Source organism: Phalangium opilio, unplaced genomic scaffold (genome assembly GCF_054372755.1).
Source record: "Phalangium opilio isolate 3A_F unplaced genomic scaffold, DU_Popi_V2 ptg000048l_1, whole genome shotgun sequence".
In the NCBI taxonomy this organism is placed as follows: Eukaryota; Metazoa; Arthropoda; class Arachnida; order Opiliones; family Phalangiidae; genus Phalangium; species Phalangium opilio.
The window spans coordinates 773,966-799,658 of record NW_028324170.1 but is presented as its reverse complement, the minus strand read 5'-3'; the positions used below and the strand labels follow the sequence as shown (position 1 = coordinate 799,658).

Genomic DNA, 25,693 nt, shown 5'->3' with positions numbered 1-25,693 from the left:
GGAAATTAATATTGAGCTTTAAGTGTTATATTTAATTGCCATATCATTTTAAGATTAATTACGTTTAAAAATAATTTTTAATTTGCGAATAGAGGGTACTAGCATGGACGAACCAATACTGTTGTATTGTTTCGTCCATGGTACTAGTTTATGGATACTTTTGGAGGTTATCATCTAGACTCCCGCGTCTTTTGAAGGTTTTCTAAGGTGTTGGTTGATATTAACCTTCTCACCATAAATACGTGAGAAGCTTGTCAAAACTGTTATTATTCATATTTAACATGGGTATTAACGTGGAGAGGTTAAAATAATTTTCCTAATTAAAAATAAAAGTGTGGTTTATTAAAGATAACGATGTTTCAATATCGTCATACGAACCAATAGAGGGAAAGATGGGACCGGTCGAAAAATGGGTACACGACACTATTCCCCGCCTTCCACTCAATTAGCTCGAAATTAGAAAACATGAAATCTTCGATAATAATCGATAATTATAACCTTCGATACATTCGAAATTATTCTAAAAACTAATACCTATAGTCAAATTATACATAAAAACCTGAATATTTGATACTTTATTATAAAGATTGGATCAATGTCAATGAAAATTGGAGTATAAAGTTTTAGGAGAAAAACTATAATATTTAGTTTAAACACTGACAGTGGTTTAACATGTCAATTTTTACTTTAACGGTGATCGCAATATTGCTTCTAAGTTTCGTTACCGTTGGATTATGTTGTTTAATAATACTATATTATCGCTGCAAAATTGCCAATAAAAATTCGCAACATTTACCGCAAATGCGTGGTGTGTTTCCTCTGGGACATTTGAATTTTTTACAGTTAAGAAATGGCTTACCATTTATGACTTGTAAGTTAGAGTTTTTTTCAATATTTTTGGCTACAACAGCTTTTTAACATAATACTCCAATATTCACTAAAGAGCCAATTTGGGCAATTATTTTAAATATTATTTGATTTAGCCCTATCTTATATAATATTTGGGATGGCCAAAATATTTCAAAACGAAGGTATATTTCTGGTAAAACTCGGTTTATCTTCAGTTGTTGCTTTAAGTTGCGCCGATAAAGTTAAGGTAAAATACTGGTTTCTTTAATAAAAATCAGAACAAAGGTCAGCTTCATTAATTTCCTAGGTTTTACTATCAAACAAAGACGAACTTAAAAAATCTACCCTTTACAAATTTTCCACAAAACTTTTAGGATTGGGTCTACTGACGAATGAGTAAGTCAATTTAATTAACATATATATATATTATTAATTATGCTAATTAAATTAATTAGAGGAGACGAAAAATATAAGATGCGGCGTAAAGCTATAATCCACATGTTTCACGTGAAAAATCTTGAACGATATCAAAAGATCATGGCCAGACAATCCAACATTTTAGAGAATGAATTGATGTCTCTAACTGAAAAAGAATCAAGTTCTATTTTGTTAGGAAAGCATTTAAAACTTTGCGCATTTCAAATTATAATAGGTTAGTAATCATAAGTTCATGGTATTTATTTCCCCATAGCTAATTAACTTACGTTTGATTGGTTTCGTTAATTAAATATCAGACGCCATTATGGGAGTGAAATTAGGATCTGACGATATATCTTCGCAATGTGATCTATTCCACTCAATTCAATTGTAAGTTGCCATAATAAGTTGAAGGGTTTGTAAAAATAAATAACACGGTCGTTTAGCTTACAAGAGGCGTGGGGACACAGTTTGATTCATATTTGGATGCAATATGACACTATATTCAACAACAGTCCAATTGGAATTGAGACCAACAAACAAATTTTTAAACTTAAGACCTTCATCGGAAATGTAATTACTTTTTTAATTTACTATTTAAGACAAACAAAAACCATCTTTATGCATTTCTTCTACTTTCTCAATTAAAAATAAATTAATTTTAAAGTTGTTACGAGAAAGAAAAACGATTTTGAAGGAAGAAATGACGCAAATCGAGGCAGGGGAGTATTTTGAATCACCTGATGAGACTAACACGACCTTAGTTGACCTTTTAATAAGAGAACAGCGGAGAAATCCTGAGGTTTTCAGCGACAACGACATTTATCATGAAATAACATCAATGATTGTTGCGGTAAGATCACTTTCCGTATTTTCCTATTTGCCATTGATAATATTCAAACGGTAACGTTACTAACAGATAGAGAGATGGAGCATAGAGCTATAGGGTTAATTTTTTCTAATAATTCGTTGAATATTAGGGTTTTGATACATCAGCAGTGTCGCTATCGTGGACAATACACTTGATAAGCACTCATCCAAAAGTTCAAGGTAAAATTCATCAAGAAATAGACACCGCTCTGGGAAAAATCAATGACGAAAACGTCCCCGAAGTTTCAAATTATGATATTTCACAATTGAAGTATTTACAGTGCGTTTTAAAGGTATTTAAATGGTCTTAATTTGTAAGTAATTATCACCTAATCAACGCTAACTTTTAGGAATCTCTACGACTTCACAATCCATTGTCAATATTTGCTAGAGTGCTTCGAGAAGACCTCTCATTAGGTAAGTTAAACAGTGATAGATAGTTTTGAAATTTGGAATAACCTTCAAGTACCAGAAAAACTAGAGATACTAATTTTTACGTCACCGCACTTGCCTAGCTTTAAACAGTGCAATGACCTTGATATACTAGAATTGTAACTATCAAATTGCTCGTGCATACCATGGTAAATGTTTTGGATTGACAAGACATCACGCCGTTTCTACTCCCTATACAGGATTGAGAATATTCATGGCAATAGTTAACGTTTTCATGTATTTCAGGTGATTTTAAGGTTCTTAAGAATTCTGAGGTGGCCGTAGACGTTTGGTCTTTGCATCGTAACCCTAAATACTTTGAGAAACCGGATGAGTTTATGCCAGAAAGGTTTTTGCCCGAAAACAGCAAAGACAGACATCCTTATTGTTACGTTCCATTCTCAGCTGGTCCCAGAAGTTGCATTGGTAAGTGTTAAGTGTTACTGAGACGTTTTTGGCTAAGGTTAAATGCAACCGTTCTTAACTTTTGAAGGAAAAGCATTCGCGGAGAAGAGTTTGGTAACCATTTTGGCAACTCTGTTTAGACGATTCGAGATTAAGTGTACGGAACCAAATGAATATATTCACATCGATTGGTCAGTAACGGCCAAACCGCATAAAGAACTACGTTATAATTTAACTAGGCGATTTTAATTGTACTTAAACTTTGATCAATAAATTAAAGTGTCTTCTATTTAACGATACTAAATACTTGGTTCTACATCAAAAGGGTTATAGATAATCAGCCTTAACAATAAACGACATCAGTTAATTCAAACTACATTCTTTATGAGTACAACGACATCACTTACATCAATTTAGGGTTAACGTGGAAGATACTGGGATTTTGAACACAACTCTTTCAACGAAAATCATTTAAAAGTCAAAATTGTCACTACCCAACGACGTTTTAGAGATAGTATCTCGGACATTCGATAAACGATCGCTTCTGATTGGTTGCGACTCTCTGGACAGTCGTCCACCATACCGAGAACTAATTGATTGTTGGTCCACGGACCAAGTGTTGGTATCCGTCCAAGCTTCCGGTTGATTGGGTAATTTCGGTTTAGTTGTCTTAATGCCGGATGGTCCGGGTTCATTAATGCCATCTAAATAAATTTCACTGTCAATTAACCCCTGCATGGTAGAACTAAAGACAAATAGGTATAACGGATAGTGAGTCAACGAAAATCAATTACTACCTTCAAGCCTCAAATTATATTTTCGTCTTTTAGAAAAATTAAAAATGGTATAAGGTAATATTAAATTAGAGAGACGACAGGTAGACCAAAGAAGCGAGAGAGAAAAAAATCAAGACCTGGGTGTACGTCGTAAATACTACCGCCCACCAAGAACTCCTCACTATCTGTTACTTCTATTTGTATTTGATAGAAGAACCGCGTTATCCAATTTATCGTCACACACCTCCCGAAGTTGAGGTAGTTGGTTGTAAATGACGAGAATAGTACTGCGAAGGGACTATTCTGTTCAAGGGATCTTTCATATCGTTACTGCTTCCTGCCGGTCGATTTTTCAACCTGTTCCACCAAACCTCGTCAAAATCAAAGTCAAATCCGTTTGGAATCGAACGTTTTCTCGGTGGGAATACGGGTCGTTCACTGGCAGCCACTTTAGGAACTTGGTATCAAAATAAATACCAGAATTAGACAGTTCTACCATAATGGTCTTAGGTTCTATAGATGTTGCGTTAGAACACTTACTTTTGCTATTGTCTATGATAACACATTGAGGTTTTGGCATTAAGATAACCTAAACCCTAAACAACGTCCGTTCGCCAAACAGCTCCAATCGTAACAGTATTATGTTTACAATCAAAACGAACCCGTTGCTAAGCGACCAATAAAATACTCGATTTTTTCATGGGTCTTATAAAACCACTAGGGGACAGGTAATCTTTGTCGATATAAAAATATTCCACGGGATACCCGACCACGCAAGAGATTAAGATTCAATGTAATCTTTTTAAAATTAATTTCAGAACTTAATGTTTAAACCTAGGCGCGCGGGGACGGATTAGGATCTGTATTTCTCTGGTATAGCAAGGTCACTTGAAACTGATTTCAAAGAGATCAGGGTTTAAAGGAAGGCGTCCCCTTAGGGGAGGAATAAATAAAATTTATGTATTCCCCTGAGGTCGCTGAATACGATCGAGTTGCAATTTACTTCTTTTCTGTTCCTCTATATAATTATGAAGTCCATGATTTCATAAACAAAATAAAGCATAGATTTTTCTATAGCGATCATAAATAAACAAATTCTCATATAAGTATATTATTGAATTTATAATAAAAATCTACCTTAGTGCTTTGTAGTGGTTACCTTAGACCTAGAGAAACGCGAATTTACAAGGCATATTATTTATATATGGTTCGACTCGTAATGGGTACCTCACAAACCATAATTGAACGCACTATCTATATTGATCCAACTCACGTCCTCATTTATGAGCTTCAAGGTATTGTTGTAGAACCATTGACGTCAATAACATAATAGGGTCTGGACTAGTTATAGTTAATTAGAAGGTTCTGGGTAAGTCAACAACAGATTCCAAGGGTATGTTGCGTGACATTTATGATTTTGTTTTCGTTGCTTTAAAGGCAACAAAACTACATCGGTGTTCTACTTCCCAAAACAAACAAGAAGGGTTACATTTCTCAAAAACATAGCCTGAAAAAGGTGTTCAGTGTTGCCAGTCTCATTAACAGTCGACCCACTTTAAACCAATCTGGCCTAACACCCTCAATAATTAAGCTTATCAACAAAGTTATGAACATAATATATCCATTATGTCCAGGTGGTAATCAGTAAACCGTGGTTCAATCGCGCTTAACGTTCTAGAGTATAAGGTAACCCTTATTAATTCATAATGTGAAACCTGATAAGAAAGAAAATGGTGTTGAAAAAGTAAGGGTATGAACAAATTTGCTTTGCAATTAAAACCAAAATGAATCAAGTACTTCCAGTTTCATATTACTATTCGCACCCAAGACCTCAAAAACCTTAAAAAACCGACGTGTACGATTCAAAATATAGCAAGATGGACAAGCTTTGCACGAAGTTTTCTTTACCACAAGATACATTTTTCTTCCAAATGTTTAGTACGTCCAAGTACATTCGGCTTCTTCTAGTAGCTGCCTTTGGTACCACCTTTCTCTTCTGCTACCTCTACCAACAAGTCTTCATTTTCATGGCCATCTACCACTTTTACCGGTTGGGCGATATCGACTGGTCATTTACGACCAAATTCGCCACGTGCTTAACAGCAACTACTTCGAGCGTCTTTTGGTTAATTAATAACCAGAACTTTAATAAGTTTGAAAAAGGGTTAACCAAATGCGCTAAATTTTGCCAGCATGAGGTCATGACTAAAGAAGCACCCAATGTGAAACGCCAAGTTCTATGCGGTTTTGGTGGATGGATCTTGTCAGCGTTATTCGTTTTGGTTGCTTCGAACTTTGAAGTTCACGAACCAAAAACGGATTCTTGGATAGAGACATTATGTTTTGGCAAATGTAATGCCACCGCCTTGGACGACACTCTAAAAAGAAGGTAAATTAATTTCCTAAATAAGACAGTGTACTCTCCGCCCCTCATGCTTGGAGTCTTGTAACTCTGTTTCTGTAAGACATAAGGGTAAATTCTTTGGGTATGAGATGGCCCAACTCACTCACTTTCTAAAGATGCAATTAGTAATTACTCAGAATTAGGTAAGAGATGCGGGAAATACTTTTAGTTTGCCTAGCTTTTTTTTTCTTTCCAACGATGCTAAATACTTGTAATTAAGCAATAGCGTTCTCTCCATCCCAATAGTAATAAGCAACGTCTAAACCACTAGGATTAGCGCAACGGATATGGTTCTGTACACATTGGGTACCGTGGGTTGCAGTATGGTAGTCCAAGTCGGATACGTCTTCAACTGCAAAACTATCATCATGTTCCTGGAAGAGACCAAAACTCAAATATACAAACAGGTCAACGAAGCCGAATCACAGGGATGCGTCGTGGAAGTGCCCATATCACGTAATGATATCACGAATTGTAGAAAAAAGATCAGAGCAATCAAGAACTTTGTTTCATTAAGGTAAAATTTAAAATTAATGACTTTGACACACTAGAACGTTAATCTTAATCGCTGGCTAGTGCATACCGTTATTATATATTTTGATATGTAAGAAACCACCCAGTTGTCCCATCCCCTATTGGCTTTATAAGATCCATGGTATCTTTAAACATAATCTAACCGGCGATTTTTTCATCCATTTAGCAACAAGATGTTTTCTACTATATTCTTCATGTGGTACGGCGTCTGTATAATTGGCATCTGTCAATTCACGTTAGTAATGATCAACAATGTCTCACACATAAGCCCCGCCAATTATTGCATGTACTTCGTCATCTATGGTCAAGCAGTTATATGGATTGTAATCGTGTCCTACGTCAGTTCGAAAATACCAGAGAAAATGTCCAAATGCAAACAACACGTGGAAGAGTTGACCATTTTCTATAAAGATATCCCGTGCGAAGTCTTCGGAGAGTTGAACATTCTCTTACACCAAATGAACTCTGACCCTAAAGGGGTGACTGTCGGTGGATGTTTCCTTGTTACAAAAAGTTGTTTCATATCTTACCTGGGGGTAGTGATCACTTACGTATTTTTGGTCATTCAAATGAACCCTGACCTTATGGAGAAATTTAAAAATAAAACAGTGGGATAGTTAAGACTAATTCTACCGTATCTCGTCAATCACGATATTTATTCGGTCACCGCGTTTACAGTGTATGACATCTAGGTCACCTCGTACAATAAAATAAAGTTATTGAAATGAAAGCTCCTATTTGCACTTACTTACTAGTACAAGCATAATGCACCGGTTAAGGGGGGGGAGTCGAAAACTGTTGACACATTGTGGGAGATCATAACGCAAGATTTACAAAATTTTCCGCGAAACTATATTCTAATTGTCGTCTACCCAATGGTACTAAATACTTAGGTCACGGCTCGAGTAAATAAGACTTGGCAAATTAAAGGATAATGACAAATCCCTTGAATAGTGCTTAAAATTCTCAAAGATGAGTGTTCAGTGTTGCCAGATAACAGTCGACCCACTTTAAACCAATCTGGCCTAACATCCTTAATAATTAAGCTTATCAACAAAGTAATAAACGTAATATATCAATTATGTCCAGGTGGTAATCTGTAAGCCCTTGTTCAACCGCACTTAACGTTCTAGAGTAAGGTAACCCGCATTAATTCATAATGTTAAACCTGATAAGAGAGAAAATGGTGTTGAAAAAGTAAGGGTATGATCAAATTTGCTTTGCAATTAAAACCAAAATGAATCAAGTACTTCCAGTTCGATATTACTTAACTGCTCGCACCCAAGACCTCAAATACCTTAAAAAATCGACATACGATTCAAAATCTAGCACCATGAACAAGCAAATGGACAACGGCTCGCTTTTCACCGAGTTTTCTTTACCACAAGACACATTTTTCTTGCAAAAGTTTAGTACGTCCAAGTACATTCGACTTCTTCTAATGGTAGCCTTTGGTACCACTAGTTTCTTCTGCTACCTCTACCAACAATTCTTCATGTTCATGGTCATCTACCACTTTTACCGGTTGGGCGAAATCGACTGGTCATTTGTGACCAAATTCGCCACGTGTTTATCAGCAACTACTTCGAGCGTCTTTTGGTTAATCAATAACCAGAACTTTAACAAGTTTGACAAAGGGTTAACTAATTACGTCAAATATTGCCAGCATGAGGTCATGACTAAAGAAGCACCCAATGTGAAACGCCAAGTTCTTTGCGGTTTTGGTGGATGGATCTTGTCAGCGTTAATAGTTTTGATTGCTTCAAACTTTGATGTTTATGAATCAGAAAGGGATTCTTGGATAGAGACAATATGTTTGGGGAAATGTAATGTCACCGCCTTGGATGACACACTAAAAAAAAGGTAAATTAACTTCCTAAATAAGATAGCGTTCTCACCACCCCTCTTGCTCGGAGTCTTGTAATCCTGTTTTTATAAGAGATACGGGTAAATCATTTGGGTATGAGATGACCCAACTTTGTAACTTTCTTAAGATGCATTAGTAATTACGCGGGATCAGGTAAGAGACGCGGGAAAATCCTTTTAGTCTGTAATAGCCCTACGTTTTTTTCTTTCCAATGATACTAAATTCTCTGGGTTACAACAATCAGAACTCTAGTAATTTAACAAATGATAGCGTTCTGTCCGTCTCAATCCTAATTACCAACTCCTAAACCACTAGAATGATCGCAACGGATATGGTTCTGTACACATTGGGTACCGTGGGTTGCAGTATGGTAATCCAAGTCGGATACGTCTTCAACTGCAGAACTATCATCATGTTCCTGGAAGAGACCAAAACTCAAATATACAAACAGGTCAACGAAGCTGAATCACAGGGATGCGTCTTGGAAGCGCGCATATCACGTGATGATATCACGGATTGTAGGAAAAAGATCAGAGCGATCAAGAACTTTGTTGCATTAAGGTAAAATTTAAAATTAATGACTTTGACACACTAGAACGTTAATCTTAATCGCTGGCTAGTGCATACCGTTATTATATATTTTGAAAACCTAAAAAGCTCCTTTATATAATAAATCGTTCACCTTGTAATTCTAAAGAGGACCAGTATATACTATTCTTTGGGCATGTTCTGTATATTTTGCTTTGTTATCTGTAAACATAAACTAACCAATGATTTTTTTATCCATTTAGTAACAAGATGTTTTCAACCATATTCTTTCTGTGGTACGGCGTCTGTTTAATTGGCACCTGTCAATTCACGACAGAAATGATCAAAAATTTCTCACGCATAAGCCCTGCCAATATTTGCATGTATTTCGTCATCTATGGTCAATCTCTTATATGGATTGTAATCGTGTCCTACGTCAGTTCGAAAATACCAGAGAAGATGTCCAAATGCAAACAATACGTGGCCGAGTTGACCATTTTCTATAAAGATATCCCTTGCGAAGTCTTCGGAGAGTTGAACATTCTCTTACACCAAATGAACTCTGACCCTCAAGGAGTGACTGTCGGTGGATGCTTCGTTATTACGAAAAGTTTCTTCTTGTCTTACCTGGGGGTAGTGATCACTTACGTATTTTTAATTATTCAAATGAACCCTGACCTCATGAAGAAATTTCAAAATAATACCCTGGGATAGTTAAGACTAATTTTACCGTATCTCGTCATTCACGGTGTTTTTTCGGTCACCACGTTTACTGTGTATGACATCTAGGTCACCTCGATAGCGACAGTAAAATCAATTAATTGATAAGAAAGTTCCGATTTGCGCTTATTTACAAGTACAAACTCATTGCACCGGTTAAGGGGGTCGAATACTATTGACACATTTTAAGAGATCATAACTCGAATTTAACAAACATTTTTCACGAAAATTCCTTAAGAAAATGATAGCCCTAATTATCCTCCATCCAACGAGTCCGACACTAACTATTTGGGGAAAAAAATCATCAAGTGTAGATACGGGGGCGAAAATAAACCCCTACTCTAATTTATCACATTTTTCCCAAGAAAATCCATTGATAGTATGATAGCCCTAATTGTCCTCCATTCAATTAACCATACAAAATATTTGACCCTACGTCAAACAGAGCTCGAGTAAATAAGGCTTAACATAAATCGATCAAATATTTGTAAAAAAAATAATTATCGGCAAATATTTATCCCACTTTTAGTTGGAAACGTTTTAGACGTACATTGCAGGTGAGTTCAATGAATTTTATGGCTTTGAGCGGAAATGAAACAATCAATTTCACCTACTTCCGACTATCACGTTCTGCCGTGATAAGTAAAGTACATTTCGCTTCATTTTTAATACGAGACGGAAGTCGGTTCAGTTGAAAGTGCTATTTCATATTTCGTACATCGGTAAATTTAGTTAAAAATGACTAAGTTAGCTTTAGTTTTATTGGTGGTCTCTTGCTTCGTATTATATGGTAAGTAATTCATTCTATTTTCTTAATTTTAAGTAAATTTTAGGAAAAAATAAAAACATCGTTGTAGAAGTAACGTGTGTTAGTTATATAACAAGGTTATAATTAAGGTTAATTACAATTAAATTTAATTTAATTTAATTTAAGTGGATTAAATTTTGTTTAGAATGTTTATATCAAATTAAGACTTGAGGTTCAGTTTAAAATATTTTTAGCATGGCTAGATAAAATAAATTAAGTGTTGACTTAAAAATTCATGTTTACGGAAAAAACATGTTTATAAGTAAAAAACGTTCATAAAGAAAATGTAATGTTTAGATGAAAAATATCGTGTTTAGATGGAATCTATCATGTTTCTATCGAAAATAAATGGTTTAACATGGAATAAAACATGTTAGGAATCAATTTACAATGCTCAGACAAGGAAATTATGTTTATATTCATGTTAGAATATTATTTATACAGTCAAATCATGTTTAGATTCAATCTAGGTGGATTATATCATGTTTAGCTTGAAAACATTAGGGAAATCAGTCGATATTTTAGTAAAAAGGACGGGATACGTTTTGTAATAAATTGGTCAGGTGATCTACGTGAAGGTGCGCGTTCCGGCGTTGTACCTCCTTTTACTTCCGGGTAACTTCCGGTATTTTTAATTAAATGACGACATGTGTTACAAGCCAATGTCGAATCTACTATATACCTAAATGCCTATATTTTTCATAGCAATGGCTTTGAAAAGAAGCAGTCATTCCGGAAAGGATGACCAAGCCTTAAAAGCCTCTAACAAGAACTTATTAAAGTTGAAATCCTTAAGACAAAAGTATGGCCTAACACTTACATTTAATTTGAATTAGGCTTAACAGGATTGGTTTTTAGGGGACTTAAAGAGGGAGCCAAGGCCCTTCGTAAGACAGTCATCCTACGGGGCTCAATGGCTAAAGCTGACGTTGACGGTAGACCAACTGAGCAGATTAACTTGACCGAAATGAAAATTCAAGATTTGATGAATGGCGTCCAGAGAGGAGTTTACCTAGGTATAAACAACGTCAAACAGACTGTCGTGGAAAGTATGGACCAACCAGTACAACCGGTCCCACAACAAGTGCAACCAGTCCAACAGCAAGTACAACCAGTCCAACAGCAAGTACAACCAGTCCAACAGCAAGTACAACCAGTCCAACAACCTGATCCGAATCCCCTACCAGCTCCCCAACCAGACCCTACTCCAGTTACATCCAACCTGGCGCCCTCTACTGACACGTCTTCTACTACATCAACTACACCCTTATCGGACGTCTCGGCTAGCCCTACAACCTCTACACCGATTACTACATCACCAACCACTACGACTAGCACGAGTACTACAAGCGCTACGGACATAACACCAAGTCCAAGTGATCCAGTAACCAAAACTACTGAATAATTTCCTATGTAATTCTTAAATTATTTAAAAATTAACTTATTTCTTTGTTTGTTGTATAATTATCCAAAATAAATATATGTCAATAATTTACGTGTAGTGTGTTTTATCGAAGATGAATAGAGGCAGAAGTGAGATGAGACCAGAAGTACTGAGCTAACCAAATTCTTCACTCGGCGAAAGTGAATATTCTTGATAACACACCAACGGTTGGCCCTCTGGTGGCGGTTTCAGAATTTCCCCTCCAAAACGTGAGACGCTCGCGGTGGTAGACGGCCGAACTAGATTCAAGCACCCGCGTCCGTGTTTCGCGGCTTTACGTTGAGGGGAAGGGGGTAGGAAATGTTTTTGGAACTCGACCAATTTTTTTCTCTCTCTCAAATTTGTTCACTAGTGCCAGGATCTACTACCAATGCTTGAGCCCTTCACTTCTAGTCTCATCTCACTTCTGATAGAGGTAACAGAAAGTTACGCTGTGTGTAAGTAGAGCAGAGAGTACGGGACAATCACGCGATTGCCTCTGAGACCAAAAGAGGTTGAAGTAAAATATTTCGAAAACGCGGGAAAACCGACGGCTATAGCCTTTCAGCCCCCTTGTATGTATCGACACTGAGGATTGCCTATCCCCTTTTTCACATTAAAGAAGCTTATTGTAACTAGAGAGAAATAAATCAAGACTTGGGGAGTATCGTAAAACATACTGGGCACGTCACTTTCCGTTATTTTCATTTGCCTTTGGTATTGAAAAATACTTCCCGGCCTAATTCCTAGTCCGGTCAACGTACTCTGTAGTTGACTCTGTTGTTCAACCTCGATAAAAATGATAAGGTCAAATTTGATTAGTAAAAAATTATAATACTTAATTCGAAATGAACATCAACTATAATACGACCCTGTTCTATATTTAGATCCGGTCCATTTTACCCCTTTACCCCAAAATAACAGTGACACATGCAAAATACTACCATAATCGTACAATCATAAAAAAACTGTATTTACTTTCAAAATGACTCTCTTAACAACAACTCTGATAATAATTTCTGTTATTCTAACGGCAATTAATGGCAATCAAACCAAGACAAAATCAGGTACGTACTTGATATTTAACTTTAAATTAATGATGATTAAATTTAATTATTCTAGATGCTAATATTGAAAATTTTCCCTCATTTAAACGAGGTGGACCATCCTACGAAGGTAATTAGAATGAAAGCTATTCGATTGTGTTTAATGGAGAATAACCCGCGTACAAATTAACGTTGGAGATATTTGAATCGATAAAAAACTCTAATCTCTCTCTTAAAACCTAATTACTCTAGAGAAATATAATTGGCCAAAAATGTACCCACAATGCAACGGTTCCCAACAGTCACCAATTAACATCGTTACCTCGAGTAGTCGAATGGTCCCTCTATTTTACCGTAACAACTTGGATCTGAGTGAATATCATAAGGTCATACACAAAGCCACTATTACCAATAACGGACATTCCGGTAAAATATAATTGGTACATCTTAATAGGGTAGGATTGATCGTAATAATTTTTAAAAGATAAAAATGATTTGTATTACAGTTGCCATTACGTTCAACGATCACATCATCGCGATAAGTGGAGGCCCAATGGGGAGGTCAACATACCATTTACGTCAATGTCATTTTCATTTTGGAAACGTTAACGGGCAAGGATCGGAACATACTATCGATGGTCAAGCATTCGATATGGAGGTATGATCAAAGGCAAATTGATCTAACGGAAAGGGGAAAAATATACCAACCAGGGCCGGATTAAGAAATTTTTGCACCCGGGGGCCGAGTTGTTATGGGTCCCCCTTAAGTGGCCAAAAAACGGAACATCAAAGGTTACTCTATGCGTCCCCAACAAGCCTTGCACCCGCGGGCCAGTGTCCCCGTTATTATGCGCCCCCTTAAGCGGCCAAAAAACGGAACATCAAAGGTTAGCTAGGGGGAATAGGTTAACTCAATGCGTCCCCAACAAGCCTTGCGCCCGGGGACCAGTGTCCCCCCCCCCCTTGATACCAAGCAACATTACTAAGATATTTGTTTGAATAGATTCATCTGATTCACAAAAACGACAAGTACGAGTCCATGTCCGACGCCTTAAATAAAACTGACGGTTTACTGGTCATCGCCATATTAGCGAAGGTATGACTTCCTTGGTGACGTTTAGATGAAGATAACCTAACCTACCAAGGTTCGTTTTAAGGTGGACGAACTGTACGCCGATCCAACCTGTTTGAACTTCGTCACGCGATACTTGAACTGTGTTCAGACACCGTCATCGGTTGAATCAAATGAACCAATACGTTTCGTAGATTTACTTCCTATTGACGAAGTCGAGGAATTGTCATATTGGACTTACAGTGGATCCTTGACTACACCAAAATGCAACCAAGTTGTCACTTGGGTTGTTAGTGCTTACGCATTACCCATAACTAACTCACAGGTAATGAAGAGTAAAAAACCACTGTCTAATTAAATTAATTAAATAAACTATAACTAATTAAGATCGAACAATTTCGAAAACTACTGAATTTTGAGGGGAAACCAGTGGCTGGAAACATCAGGCCAACTCAACCCATGAAGAGACGACGTATTGGTTACGTTAATGGAGATTGGATTTAATTATAATTATTATAATTAATTCTAATTTATTTATATATATATTATGCCTATATCTTTTGAAGATAACAACCGAGAAATGGACTTAAAATCTCTTATTCTAGCCGATTTTTGGTCCTTTCAAGGGCGCAAAGTGTAATCGTATTATAACTGTAAATAAACCTTAACAATTAATATAATAAAATAAAATATAAAAATTTAAGTTATTTTATGACGTTTGAATATGCTATAACAATAAATAAAGTTTTTAAAATATCAATTGATATAAATTTCCCGCAGTTAATTTAGAGCTAATTTTAAACGCACGCATATAAAGCCCGTAACGTCAAAGAAGGACACGTTAGCAGATAAGCTCTCTTAGTCAATATGCTGCTACAAGTTTTTGCATTCTCCTTGTTTTCTTACATAACCCATATAAAATGTTGCCGTAAGTTTTATTATAAACTTAATTATAATATTTAAAACTTTGTCGATTTTTTTTTATTTTGGTTTTCATGTCTTGGAACCAACAGAACTTGAATATTCCTATAAAGGTAAAATTCTTATCTAAATTTTGAAACTAAAATTCCACTCTGTAAGGTACGTCCGGCGTTACCCGGGGGTCTTTTAATGTTACTGTTAACCAGTAAGAGTACCCAGTCTCTCTAGACACGAAACACTAAGCAGTGCTTGGATGTTTATCGTATACTTGTAAGATGATGACGTATTTGTTTTTTAAGATATAAATAATTGGCCCGAGAGTTGCTACGGATCTCGCCAATCACCCATTAACATCGATTTGCGGTCAGCAGTGAATAAGAAGGCATCAAAACTGGATTTGACCGAGTACCAAAAACCATTATCAAAAGTAACATTGACAAACACGGGGCATACGGGTAAATGAAATTAAAATTAAGTTAGCAATTAAACCTAAATAATGAATCAATATATTACGCGTATAGTTGAAGTGGAATTTCAAGAATCGATTATTATTTCGGGTGGTCCACTTGGCTCCAATAAATTCAGGTTACTTGGATTTGATATACACTTTGGTCGAGGAACTGACCACGGTTCCGAACATACCATCGATGGATTTCGTTACCCCCTTGAGGTAATTCATTGACCATTTGGTTGAAGCTATTTTGTTAAATTATTAGTAAATAATTAAGACAATTATTATAGATTCATTTCATCCACCTTAACACTAAGTACTCTGATTTTGGGGAAGCCAGTGGAAAACAAAATGGTGTTCTAATACTGGCGGTCATTGGATATGTAAGAGTCTACAATGACGCGTGTTTATTTCAAAACTCTTACGACAACTGCTACTTTAGATAGACGATAATGCAACCTGTAATGGTCCACTGTCTTTCTTGACGCGTAATTTGCGTCGTATACAATACTACGAAGAGACAAGTACCGTTATGGGTCCCATTAACTTATCAACTTTAATTCCATATGTGGACGCTTTCGACTATTTTTTTTATTACGGATCGACAACTGTCCCAAATTGCAACGAAGGTGTCGCTTGGATCGTACACCGTCCAGGATTTCCATTTTCTTATCACGAGGTAAGTAAATACAAAGTGAATTAGTAAACAACAAGTGAGGTAGTAGACTGGGAAGGTTATTTAAATTTAAATTTGGTAAACAAAGATAAAATTAATTTATTTTTACTAAATTAGTATAAAAGATTGTTGATCTTGAAGAACCAATTCGACGAACCAATGGTTGGAAACAACAGACCACTTCAACCTCTAAACGGACGAAATGTTTTTTACATAAGTCCTTAAGCCATCCAAACCTGCCAATCTTTTTTTGATATTCTCACATTTTCATTATTTGTTTATTGCAATTAAGTTCAGGGTATTAATGGTTTTAACGGTGACCTGATTATCAGAGTCTTTATTGTACACGTAAGACGTTCTTTATAACAATATGTAATTGATGGTCGTTCAATATGTCGCCTTTAATATACAGTTTGAATAATCGTTATATAACGATAAATTAAAAATCAAAAAGGTGTTAATATAAGTCTATTAATTTGAGACAGTGACATCTGAATATCACATAAATTCCAAAATTTTGTCACTTTTTTTTCGTAATCATATTTCTTTGGGAGAGGGGCAAGTCAGTAGTTGAACTCATTTGAAGTCAGGAATTAGGGGAACTTCATTTTCTTCAAGAAAGATTGGCTAAGCTTAAACCTAAGTTAAATTAGGCCTAAAAAATTGTGTTTAAGGTCATACTACTATTTTATTTGGGTACGGTGATCGCGTGGGACGGTACCCCTTCTGACCTTACAGGGTCAAACGTTTGGGCTAAACGTCTACAACCTCTCCCACTGAACCGAACCCAACTTTAGAAAAATAAACTAAACCAAAGTTAACACACCAGACACTAGTACATCATTCTAAGTATTTTACCTCTCGATTGTGGGTTATACCAACCAACGACGCTTGAATCATACAGTACACGTGATTTACATTTTTGAATCTACGTGACGATGTCCTTGGAAATAACACATGTATGTTAATCAAAAGTACATTTCTCTCGTTTCGCGAAAATTTGAATTTCCCTACAGAAAATGACAGGTAAGTCATTTCGCAATCCAAAAGATTTATAAAATAAATCGTATTTTCTGAAACTCCAACTATCTATATAATTACACTCATACAAGTTAGAACTAGTTATTCCGTGCTAGGAGCCTCTTCATTTCAAACAAACAAACACTACAACGAAGTCATGTTACAGTTACTCTTTGGGTTAGGTATCGTAGCTGTTTTCCCTTTAAACCAAGAAGTAACTTGCCGTAAGTTGTTATTCAAATTCAGAGTGACTTAAAAATTAATTAAAATGTTAAATAATATTAGTTATTCTTAAATTTTAATCTAGAAACGGAGTTTTCTTACAAAGGTTGGTGTGTTTTCTTAAACTAAAACGAATTCCCTGATCTTTCTCTTGGTCTATTTTTAAGTTTACTTCTCCTTATTTCCTTGATCCGTGGTTACCCTTTTACGATTTAAAAAAACGTAAAGACTTGATTCTAGAACTCTTAAATAATTATGACGTATTTTATAGACGTACTCGATTGGCCACAATTATTCCAGAAATACTGCGATGGTATTTCGCAATCACCCATTAACATCGATGATAGGTTAGTCAGAAATCAGTACATGAAGATATTGAACTTGACAGAGTACGTTCAGAAACCAATATCGACATTAACACTAACTAACAATGGGCATACAGGTATGTTACGATCCACAGAGAGAATATATAGTAACTGGAGTAGAAGCTTAAGACTGAGAAGGTGATCTTAGTAATTCGGTTTTTACCAGCGGTCAATCATAAATGTTTTTAATTGGACTAAGTAAGGTGATCCTAGTAATTCGGTTTTTACCAGCGGTCAATCATAAATGTTTTTAATTGGACTAAGTATCTACTCCACTAGATATGTTCTCAATGATTTATTTCAAGTTTTATTGTTCTGTACTAATCCGTGACATAGTTCAAGGGTCATTCCAAGAGTCAATTGTAATTACTGGTGGACCAGCCGGCATCGATAAGTTCAAGTTGCAACAGTTTCACTTTCACTTTGGAAAAGGGACCAATGATGGTTCCGAGCACAAAGTCAACGGACAACAATACGCCTTAGAGGTATGGACAATGTTTTAACGGAGGACAACTGTGTTATAACCAAATTACTTTTAGATTCACTTTGTCCACCTTAATCTTAAATACCGGGACATGGCAACCGCTATACAAAATAAAGATGGCATTTTAGTAATTGGCGTCATAGGATTGGTAAGAAAAAAATATAAATAACTAATGCTAAGCCTAACTCGTTAATTTGTATTAAACATTTCGTATTTTAGGTTGACGACAGAAGCACCATGTACAGTTCCAGCCCACTAACTTTGATAACGGACAATCTTGTGAATGTACAAAATTTTGGACAAACAACTTCCATTAAGGGTCCTATTTACTTATCGAAGTTGTTACCCAGAATCGACAGTGGGTTTGACTACTACACGTATTCGGGGTCACTAACAACCCCAAATTGTAACCAAGCGGTCATCTGGGTGATCAATAATCAGCCTTTAAGAATATCTAGTGCGCAGGTACCATTCAAAATATAATTTTAAAAATTGGAGAATATAACTAAAACCTTTGCTAAAATCCAAACATTTATGGCGTTGATTACTAGTCAGTTATAACTTTCACTTATATAGATATATAGTATTTCGCTTAATTAGTTTTAATCATACTTAGTTTAATTATTATTTACGCCAAATAACAATTTTATAATTAGATATAATATTTTTATATAATTATTATTTAAGCATGAGGAGATATTTTCAAAATGTCCAAATAATTAAAATTAAAATAATTTTTTATTATTTCAGTTAAAGAAATTTGCAATTCTGAAGAACGAAGAAGGCGAACCAATGTCGGGAAATGTTAGACCAGTTCAAAATCTAAATAGCAGACCCATTTTTTACGTCCCAAGCTAAATTCCTCTTTAAACAATAATTGAATTAGTTAATTTATTCTAAATGAAATTCTGGCATAATAATACTAACTTTTGAAACCCTGACAAATATTTTGTTTAATTTATACACGCAAAATAAGGTTTAAATTATTTAATAAAATTCATAAAATTCATATTACGTTTAAATTTCACTAAAGTCTATCCTATAACCCGGAGAAAATCTAGACGTACTTCAGAGAACGGTAAAAACCCAAAACCCTCTTTCAAAAAGACAGATGTTCCGCCAAGCTATTATAACAGGAATGCATACAGGTACTAGGAATCATTGCGTAGCCATTTTTTCAACGTATCTAGGCGGATTTTTTTGAAAGAGCTAGACTAATCATTATCTATGACGATTTATACCTATCTACATCGCGTGCTCAGGAACTCGCGTTGCTACCATCCAATGACACCACAGTTAGAATTAGAAAAACGTCAGAATTATAACGCGAGATGGAAAGTACTCTAGCTCGACCCACAAAACCCGCTTGGATATTAACATGGAATACAAGGGGGCACAATTTTTTTCTATTAGCCGTATGCATTCGTGGAGTTTCATATACTTCTGATATAATGGCTTTTTCAAAACACTGTTTAGTTTTACACGCGGCTTAGGTACAGGCCCAACCTTTACTGTTTATTGCGAAATTTCTTGCATGTGGGAGTTTAGTCGTTTAAAACCGTTAACATCACCTTTGATTTTGATAAATTACGCATTCTTTCTCTTGAAGTCAAATAATAGGTAATTGTAATACAGGTAAAGAATAGCTTGGACAAAGCCCGTAAGCAACGCGAGATCTGGTGTGGAAGCTAGATTCAAGATAAATTATTCGCGAAGCTAAATTCGTCATACACAAAGACTAGCTCTTCCCTCAAAATCCGCCTAGATACGTTGAGAAAATGGCTACACAACTGGTAAAGACTGAACCTGGTACCATAGCAGCGTTTGAAACAAAAGACTGCATGGCGAAACCGACTCTCTTTCAGTTGTACACGTGACTTATTGGACCTTGGCCTACAATAGCTAGGCCTTGGTTTCAGGATTAAAACTATAATGTCTATTGAAGTGTTTTGAACGTCAAAAGCCACATGTTTAGAATTTCGCAATGGACCCTTAATGTTCAATCCAGTACGTTAGAGCAGTGCGAAACGAAAGACTGCTATGGAAACCAAACTCTCCATCAAATGTACACTCTATTGAGCCTTGGCCTACAATGCCTTTGCTTTGCCTTCAGGCTTAAAACTATAATTTTCACACGAAAATGAAGTGTTTTAACTAACGTCAAAAGTCACATGTTTAGAATTTCGCAATGGACACGAAATTCTCAATCCGGTACCTTAGCGAAGTGCGAAATGAAAGACTGTTTTGGAAACCCAACTCTCTATCAGTTGTACTCGTGAACTATTTTGCCTTGGCCTACATTCTAAAGCCATATGTTTTGAATTTCGCAATTGACGGTAAAGGTTGAACTTGGTACCATAGCCGCTCAATCGTGGAAAGTGTGTTTTATAAAATCGGTTCTTTAACAGTTGTTAGACTATTTGTCTAAAATAACAAGGCCTTGGCCTCGGAGATAAACCTTAACATTTCAAAAGTAATATGTCGAGTTTTCGCGACACACATCTACGGACAGTACAGACCGAACCTAGAATCTTCAACGTTCGCGCATCGAAAGACTGCCTTAGCAACTAACTGGCGAATGAATGTCGACGACCAGTACAAAGGCAACATTGGGAATTTTTCTATTGGTCCGACGTTTAATTCTTTACTTATGAAAAATATATATAAAGAGATGAATCGCCGTAACAAGAGCATATTCTCGAAAGTTTTTCGGAAAACTCTTTCTACATCATGTTGCCAGGAAGTTTCTCGCTCGCTGTCGTCGCCTTGCTTGTTCAAACGCAATTCCAATGTGGTCGTAAGTTAAAACTTTGCCGTTTCGTCGCAGCCAAGACCGGACAATTTTTGTAATGAAAATCCTCGTTACCACATTATCCCCGACTATTTTTTCCCATTAGCTTTCACCAGTTCTAGGTTTTTACCAGAGTTCACTTAATCGCACACACGATTACATAGGCCAAAATAATTTTCTGACTTTTTAAAATTTTTATTTATCTCGGACCTATTCAAAAATTTCTCTCCTTAATAGCAAAATAATTTCAGTTTCTAATTAACAGAATTTTACATTTCCAAAGTACCCTATTATCCCCTTCCAATAGCTATCCCAACGATTCCCTTTTCTAATAAACCGACTTCAACCCCTCTTTTAGTACCCGATTATTCCCTTCTTAGTTATCTCAACGATTTCCTTTTCTAATAAACTTACTTTTACCTTTCTCTTAGTACCCTATTATCCCCTTCCTATAGCTATCCCAACGATTCCCTTTTCCAATAAACCGACTTCAACCCCTCTTTTAGTACCCTATTATCCCCGTCTTAGTTATCTCAACGATTTCCTTTCCTAATAAACTGACTTTTACCTTTCTTTTAGTACCCGATTATTCCCTTCCTATAGCTATCCCAACGATTCCCTTTTCTAATAAACCGACTTTTACCTTTCTTTTAGTACCCGATTATTCCCTTCCTATAGCTATCCCAACGATTCCCTTTTCTAATAAACCGACTTTTACCCTTCTTTAGTACCCTATTATGCTATTATCCCCTTCCTAGTTATCCCAACGATTTCCCTTTCTAAGAATCCAAGGATTACCCTTAAAAACTTTTTAACACAACAACCCAACTAAGCGACAAATAACCATTCCAACACTAATATTGAACTGTCCATTTTTCTTTTCCGAAAATACGAATGCTTGAAAATTACTCTTTACCAGGATCAGCTGATTTTTCCTACGCCGGTAAACAAATTTTAAAACCTTGCAAGCACTCGCGATGATTTATAGCTCTCACTGAAACACGCGCGTAGAAGACGTGTTGGACACTTTTTGGTTCAACACGTCGGCTCACTTTTTAAAATATTCAATAAGAATTTGCAATGAAAATGAGGAGATCCTTAACTTAAATTAATTAATTAAATGTAGTGACGAATATTTGGGGGGCGTGCATTAAAATCGTATGACGTGTTAAATTTTTAGATAAGAACGAATGGCCAAAACAATATGCGCCGTTCTGCAACGGCACAATGCAATCACCCATTGACATTATTCAAGCCAATTCTAAGCAAATGAATTACTCGACAAAACTGGACTTATCTCAATACCGCCAAATAAAAATATCAACTTTGACCTTAACTAACAATGGCCATGCTGGTCAGTAGTAAATTAATTACCAAGGTGAAAGGGTCTTTACGCGTATAGAGTGTAAAATGCATATCGTTCCCATATAGTTCAAGCGTCTTTCCCCGAAGCTAATATTCTCGTTAAGGGTGGGCCCGCTAATACGGACACGTACAAGTTACTACAGTTTCATATACACTTTGGAACGAACGCCAACGATGGCTCTGAACACAAAATCGACGGAAAACAATACGCCATGGAGGTATGACCAACGTCTGCTAGAGAAAAATGAAAGTATAACATAAAGTGAGAAGGCTTTTGGAGTATTCCCAGTATGTTTTACGGCATACTCCTTCTCTAACTTCTTTGGTTAACCAATCAGCGCTCAGACGAGTTTTAACACCCCTAGTATACCGTGAAGCGCATTAAACATTTAAGCGCTCCTTTAGCTGTTACTTCACTTTCTGTTATATCCATTTACCTTTGGTTCTCGTGGGGAATCTACCGGGTAACGATTAAAAAATGTATTGTCTTTCAAAATAGATTCACTTCGTTCATATGAATATCAGATATTCCAATTTGGAAAAAGCTCTTGCTCAAAAAGATGGTCTTTTAGTACTTGGTATCATTGGACAGGTACTTTTAAATAATAACGTTGATTGTACTTTTCAACCGAATTCATTGATATTTAGTAAAATGGTTGATACGTATAGTCATAAGTTCATAAGATATGTACCTTAAGTTTGTCACTGGTTACAAACTGGAGCTAGACACGAAGCGAGTGACGTAGGTCGTAGATTCCAGGTAAAGCGATGCCTGGTGAGGCGCTATTAATGGCTTACTACAGATGGAAGTCCTGCAAAATTAACCGAGTGTAGTCCATTCTCGCTTGTCGTTCTCGAACTAGCTCCCAGTATGTCTCTAGCATTTCATACTCAGGGAACATATCTTATAAACTTACATGGCTTTTGGTATCGTTTGTTTATCTTGACCTCTATGTACGACTGAGTTGACAAACATTCATATTTACAGGTTAACGACGGTGCTCCCACTCCGAGTCCACTGGCCTTCGTGACGGACAATCTAGAAAAAATATCAACTGAGGGGAAAGAGACTTCAGTTAATGGACCGATTGACCTATCCACCTTGATTCCTTTATACGATAAGGGGTTTTATTATCTGACCTATCCGGGTTCATTAACTACCCCGAAATGTGACGAAGCAGTCATCTGGGTCGTCAATAACGCGGGCTTTAATATCACGAATGCGGACGTAATATAAAAAGGTTAAATTTTTGTATAAAATCATCAATAATTTTCTTATTTTTTTACGTAGCTCGATAAGTTTAGGACCTTGCAAGGTAGTGATAATAAACCCATGGCTGGGAATGTCAGACCAATTCAACTTCTCAATGATCGTACGGTGCTTTTCGATTTATCTGCACAGGCTTAATACCGACACCTTTCAGAGCTTTAGAATTTTTAACATTTCTCAAATGTAATAATAAACTATAGTTTTGTTTTGTTTTTGTTTTCCTTAAACTTTAGTTATAATTTTAAACGAAACATATTTTACCACATAATAAAGTTCAAATTATTCTCTGAATTGAGTTTCAATTGATTTCCATTTACTTACTTCTTCCAATAATTTCTTCCAAAAATAATCTTATTCATTAAAGACAAGCTAAGCTACGCGGCTTTGCCAGGTTTATTTGTTTTAAAGTTTCTCGTTTAGGCATGTAGACAATAAAGACGAAATAGTTTTTAGAGGCATCCGTTTTCTGAATGATATGTTGTTTTTCTAAGAAACTAACCTTTACTTTACAACTTTCAAATTCAATTAAACGATGCGTAATTAAAGGTTAATTAATCATAAAGCTAAAATTATCTTAGGACGTTCTTAACAAGCTTAATGGTCAAGGGTTCAGGAACTAGAGCAAATGGTTTTATACTGAACCCCCCCCCCTATATTAACACGTGGTCTTACAGATATTAAACCATAAGATTAACATAAATTCGCTGTAAGTCTCCAATAGTCACCTACCTGACTTACTGTTAATATAAGTTTGTTAAACTTAAGCTAAACAAATAATTCACCATTATTATGTTGTACTAATTACTATGGGGAAAACCTACGATGAGATTTGGTTTAATTGACATGCGTTAAGTAGACGTAGAATTGACGTCGTTTGCGCTTAGCATACATGAAGGTCTGATTTTCCTGTACAACGACAAACAAAGTCAGTTTTCTTTTCAACGATTAGTCAGCACGCTATTTCATAATTTTAGAAGTAATTAAGTTTAAAGAACATTTAAAACTACGCTCGACGATTTTGATTTCTGACATTAGAAAAAGTTAAATTTCAAATTTTAAATTTATCTCTAGTAGTCAAGGTAGAAATGGTCTTTGGTATTTAAACCGTACTAAAAAAAATAAGTTCATTATAGGAAATATAGGATATTTATGTACTGTTTTATAGGAATATTAGGCTAAAAACTATATTATTTAAAAATGTTTTGAAGTTTCGAAAGGAAATTAAACTTGGAGTAAAAAGAAATTTAATTGAACTGGACACGTGAATGGACAGTAGAGACCAAGTACTCTGTTGCTGAGTGGTTTTTAAGCAGATTATTTTGCCATTAATCAACTAAAATTATATGGGTAAGTTCGATTTAGTAAAAAAATATATAGGATTTTATAGGAACTTTATAGAACACTGGGCTCCCAGCATCTCACACCTCTATCGATATTAATATTTAAATTAATGTTAAATAGTTATACATATTGTAATATTTCAGCGACTTTAAATTCAAAATTATGGAAATTAGTATGTCAACTAAATGAAGTCTGATAGGCTGAGATTACATTACTTAAAATTTACAATTTCCGGTACCTATATACTACTTAAAATAATAATAATATTAACTACTACTACTACATGTAAAGGTACGTGTGTGAAGTCATATCTCCCGCAAATATGACAATAATAATCCTTAGATATAAATACATATTTTTTGCAATTTTAGGGGAACATAAACATGACGATTTTTCATATCGGGGTAAAACATTTATTACTAGACCTATTTAATAATTAAAATAGCTTACAAAGAAATAAAACTATTTTTCTGAATTAAGATTTGCTTAAATGGAAGGAGCGATTCGCGGAATGCGGTGGGAAGATGCAATCTCCAATAAATATCGATACTAAAAACGTCATCGTTACACGATTCCCCACTAATATCGATTTAAACGAATATGAGAAACAAATAAACGTGGTTCAACTTGTAAACG

The 25,693-nt window shown here is 35.6% G+C and overlaps 5 protein-coding genes across 5 annotated transcripts; 4 read left to right on the top strand and 1 right to left on the bottom strand.

Annotated features, from left to right (window-relative positions):
- Positions 1 to 672: 672 nt before the first annotated feature.
- On the top strand, positions 673 to 1,961 carry LOC149673500 (cytochrome P450 4V2-like). The gene is made up of 7 exons (XM_089840006.1): positions 673 to 871; positions 984 to 1,096; positions 1,157 to 1,245; positions 1,305 to 1,501; positions 1,584 to 1,656; positions 1,713 to 1,839; positions 1,944 to 1,961. Exons 1-7 carry the CDS (start codon positions 673 to 675, stop codon positions 1,959 to 1,961), a joined length of 816 nt encoding a protein of 271 aa, XP_089696132.1.
- On the top strand, positions 1,856 to 3,320 carry LOC149673499 (cytochrome P450 4V2-like). The gene is made up of 6 exons (XM_089840005.1): positions 1,856 to 2,119; positions 2,247 to 2,429; positions 2,487 to 2,553; positions 2,815 to 2,994; positions 3,062 to 3,164; positions 3,254 to 3,320. The coding sequence occupies exons 1-6, from the start codon at positions 1,970 to 1,972 to the stop codon at positions 3,318 to 3,320; spliced, it is 750 nt and encodes a 249-aa protein (XP_089696131.1). The 5' UTR covers positions 1,856 to 1,969.
- Positions 3,321 to 3,337: 17 nt separating this feature from the next.
- On the bottom strand, positions 3,338 to 6,010 carry LOC149673498 (uncharacterized). The gene is made up of 3 exons (XM_089839058.1): positions 4,290 to 6,010; positions 3,994 to 4,206; positions 3,338 to 3,677 (listed from the first exon to the last, which is right to left on the bottom strand). Exons 1-3 carry the CDS (start codon positions 4,327 to 4,329, stop codon positions 3,445 to 3,447), a joined length of 486 nt encoding a protein of 161 aa, XP_089695184.1. The 5' UTR covers positions 4,330 to 6,010; the 3' UTR covers positions 3,338 to 3,444.
- On the top strand, positions 5,627 to 7,304 carry LOC149673497 (uncharacterized). The gene is made up of 3 exons (XM_089840002.1): positions 5,627 to 6,138; positions 6,425 to 6,670; positions 6,854 to 7,304. The coding sequence occupies exons 1-3, from the start codon at positions 5,627 to 5,629 to the stop codon at positions 7,302 to 7,304; spliced, it is 1,209 nt and encodes a 402-aa protein (XP_089696128.1).
- Positions 7,305 to 13,018: 5,714 nt separating this feature from the next.
- LOC149673496 (uncharacterized) lies at positions 13,019 to 19,198 on the top strand. The gene is made up of 17 exons (XM_089840001.1): positions 13,019 to 13,100; positions 13,156 to 13,209; positions 13,332 to 13,505; positions 13,586 to 13,737; positions 14,083 to 14,175; positions 14,237 to 14,476; positions 14,539 to 14,623; positions 15,372 to 15,527; positions 15,594 to 15,742; positions 15,814 to 15,906; positions 15,966 to 16,202; positions 17,216 to 17,225; positions 17,713 to 17,883; positions 18,143 to 18,291; positions 18,346 to 18,438; positions 18,510 to 18,755; positions 19,041 to 19,198. Exons 1-17 carry the CDS (start codon positions 13,019 to 13,021, stop codon positions 19,146 to 19,148), a joined length of 2,292 nt encoding a protein of 763 aa, XP_089696127.1. The 3' UTR covers positions 19,149 to 19,198.
- Positions 19,199 to 25,693: the final 6,495 nt, after the last annotated feature.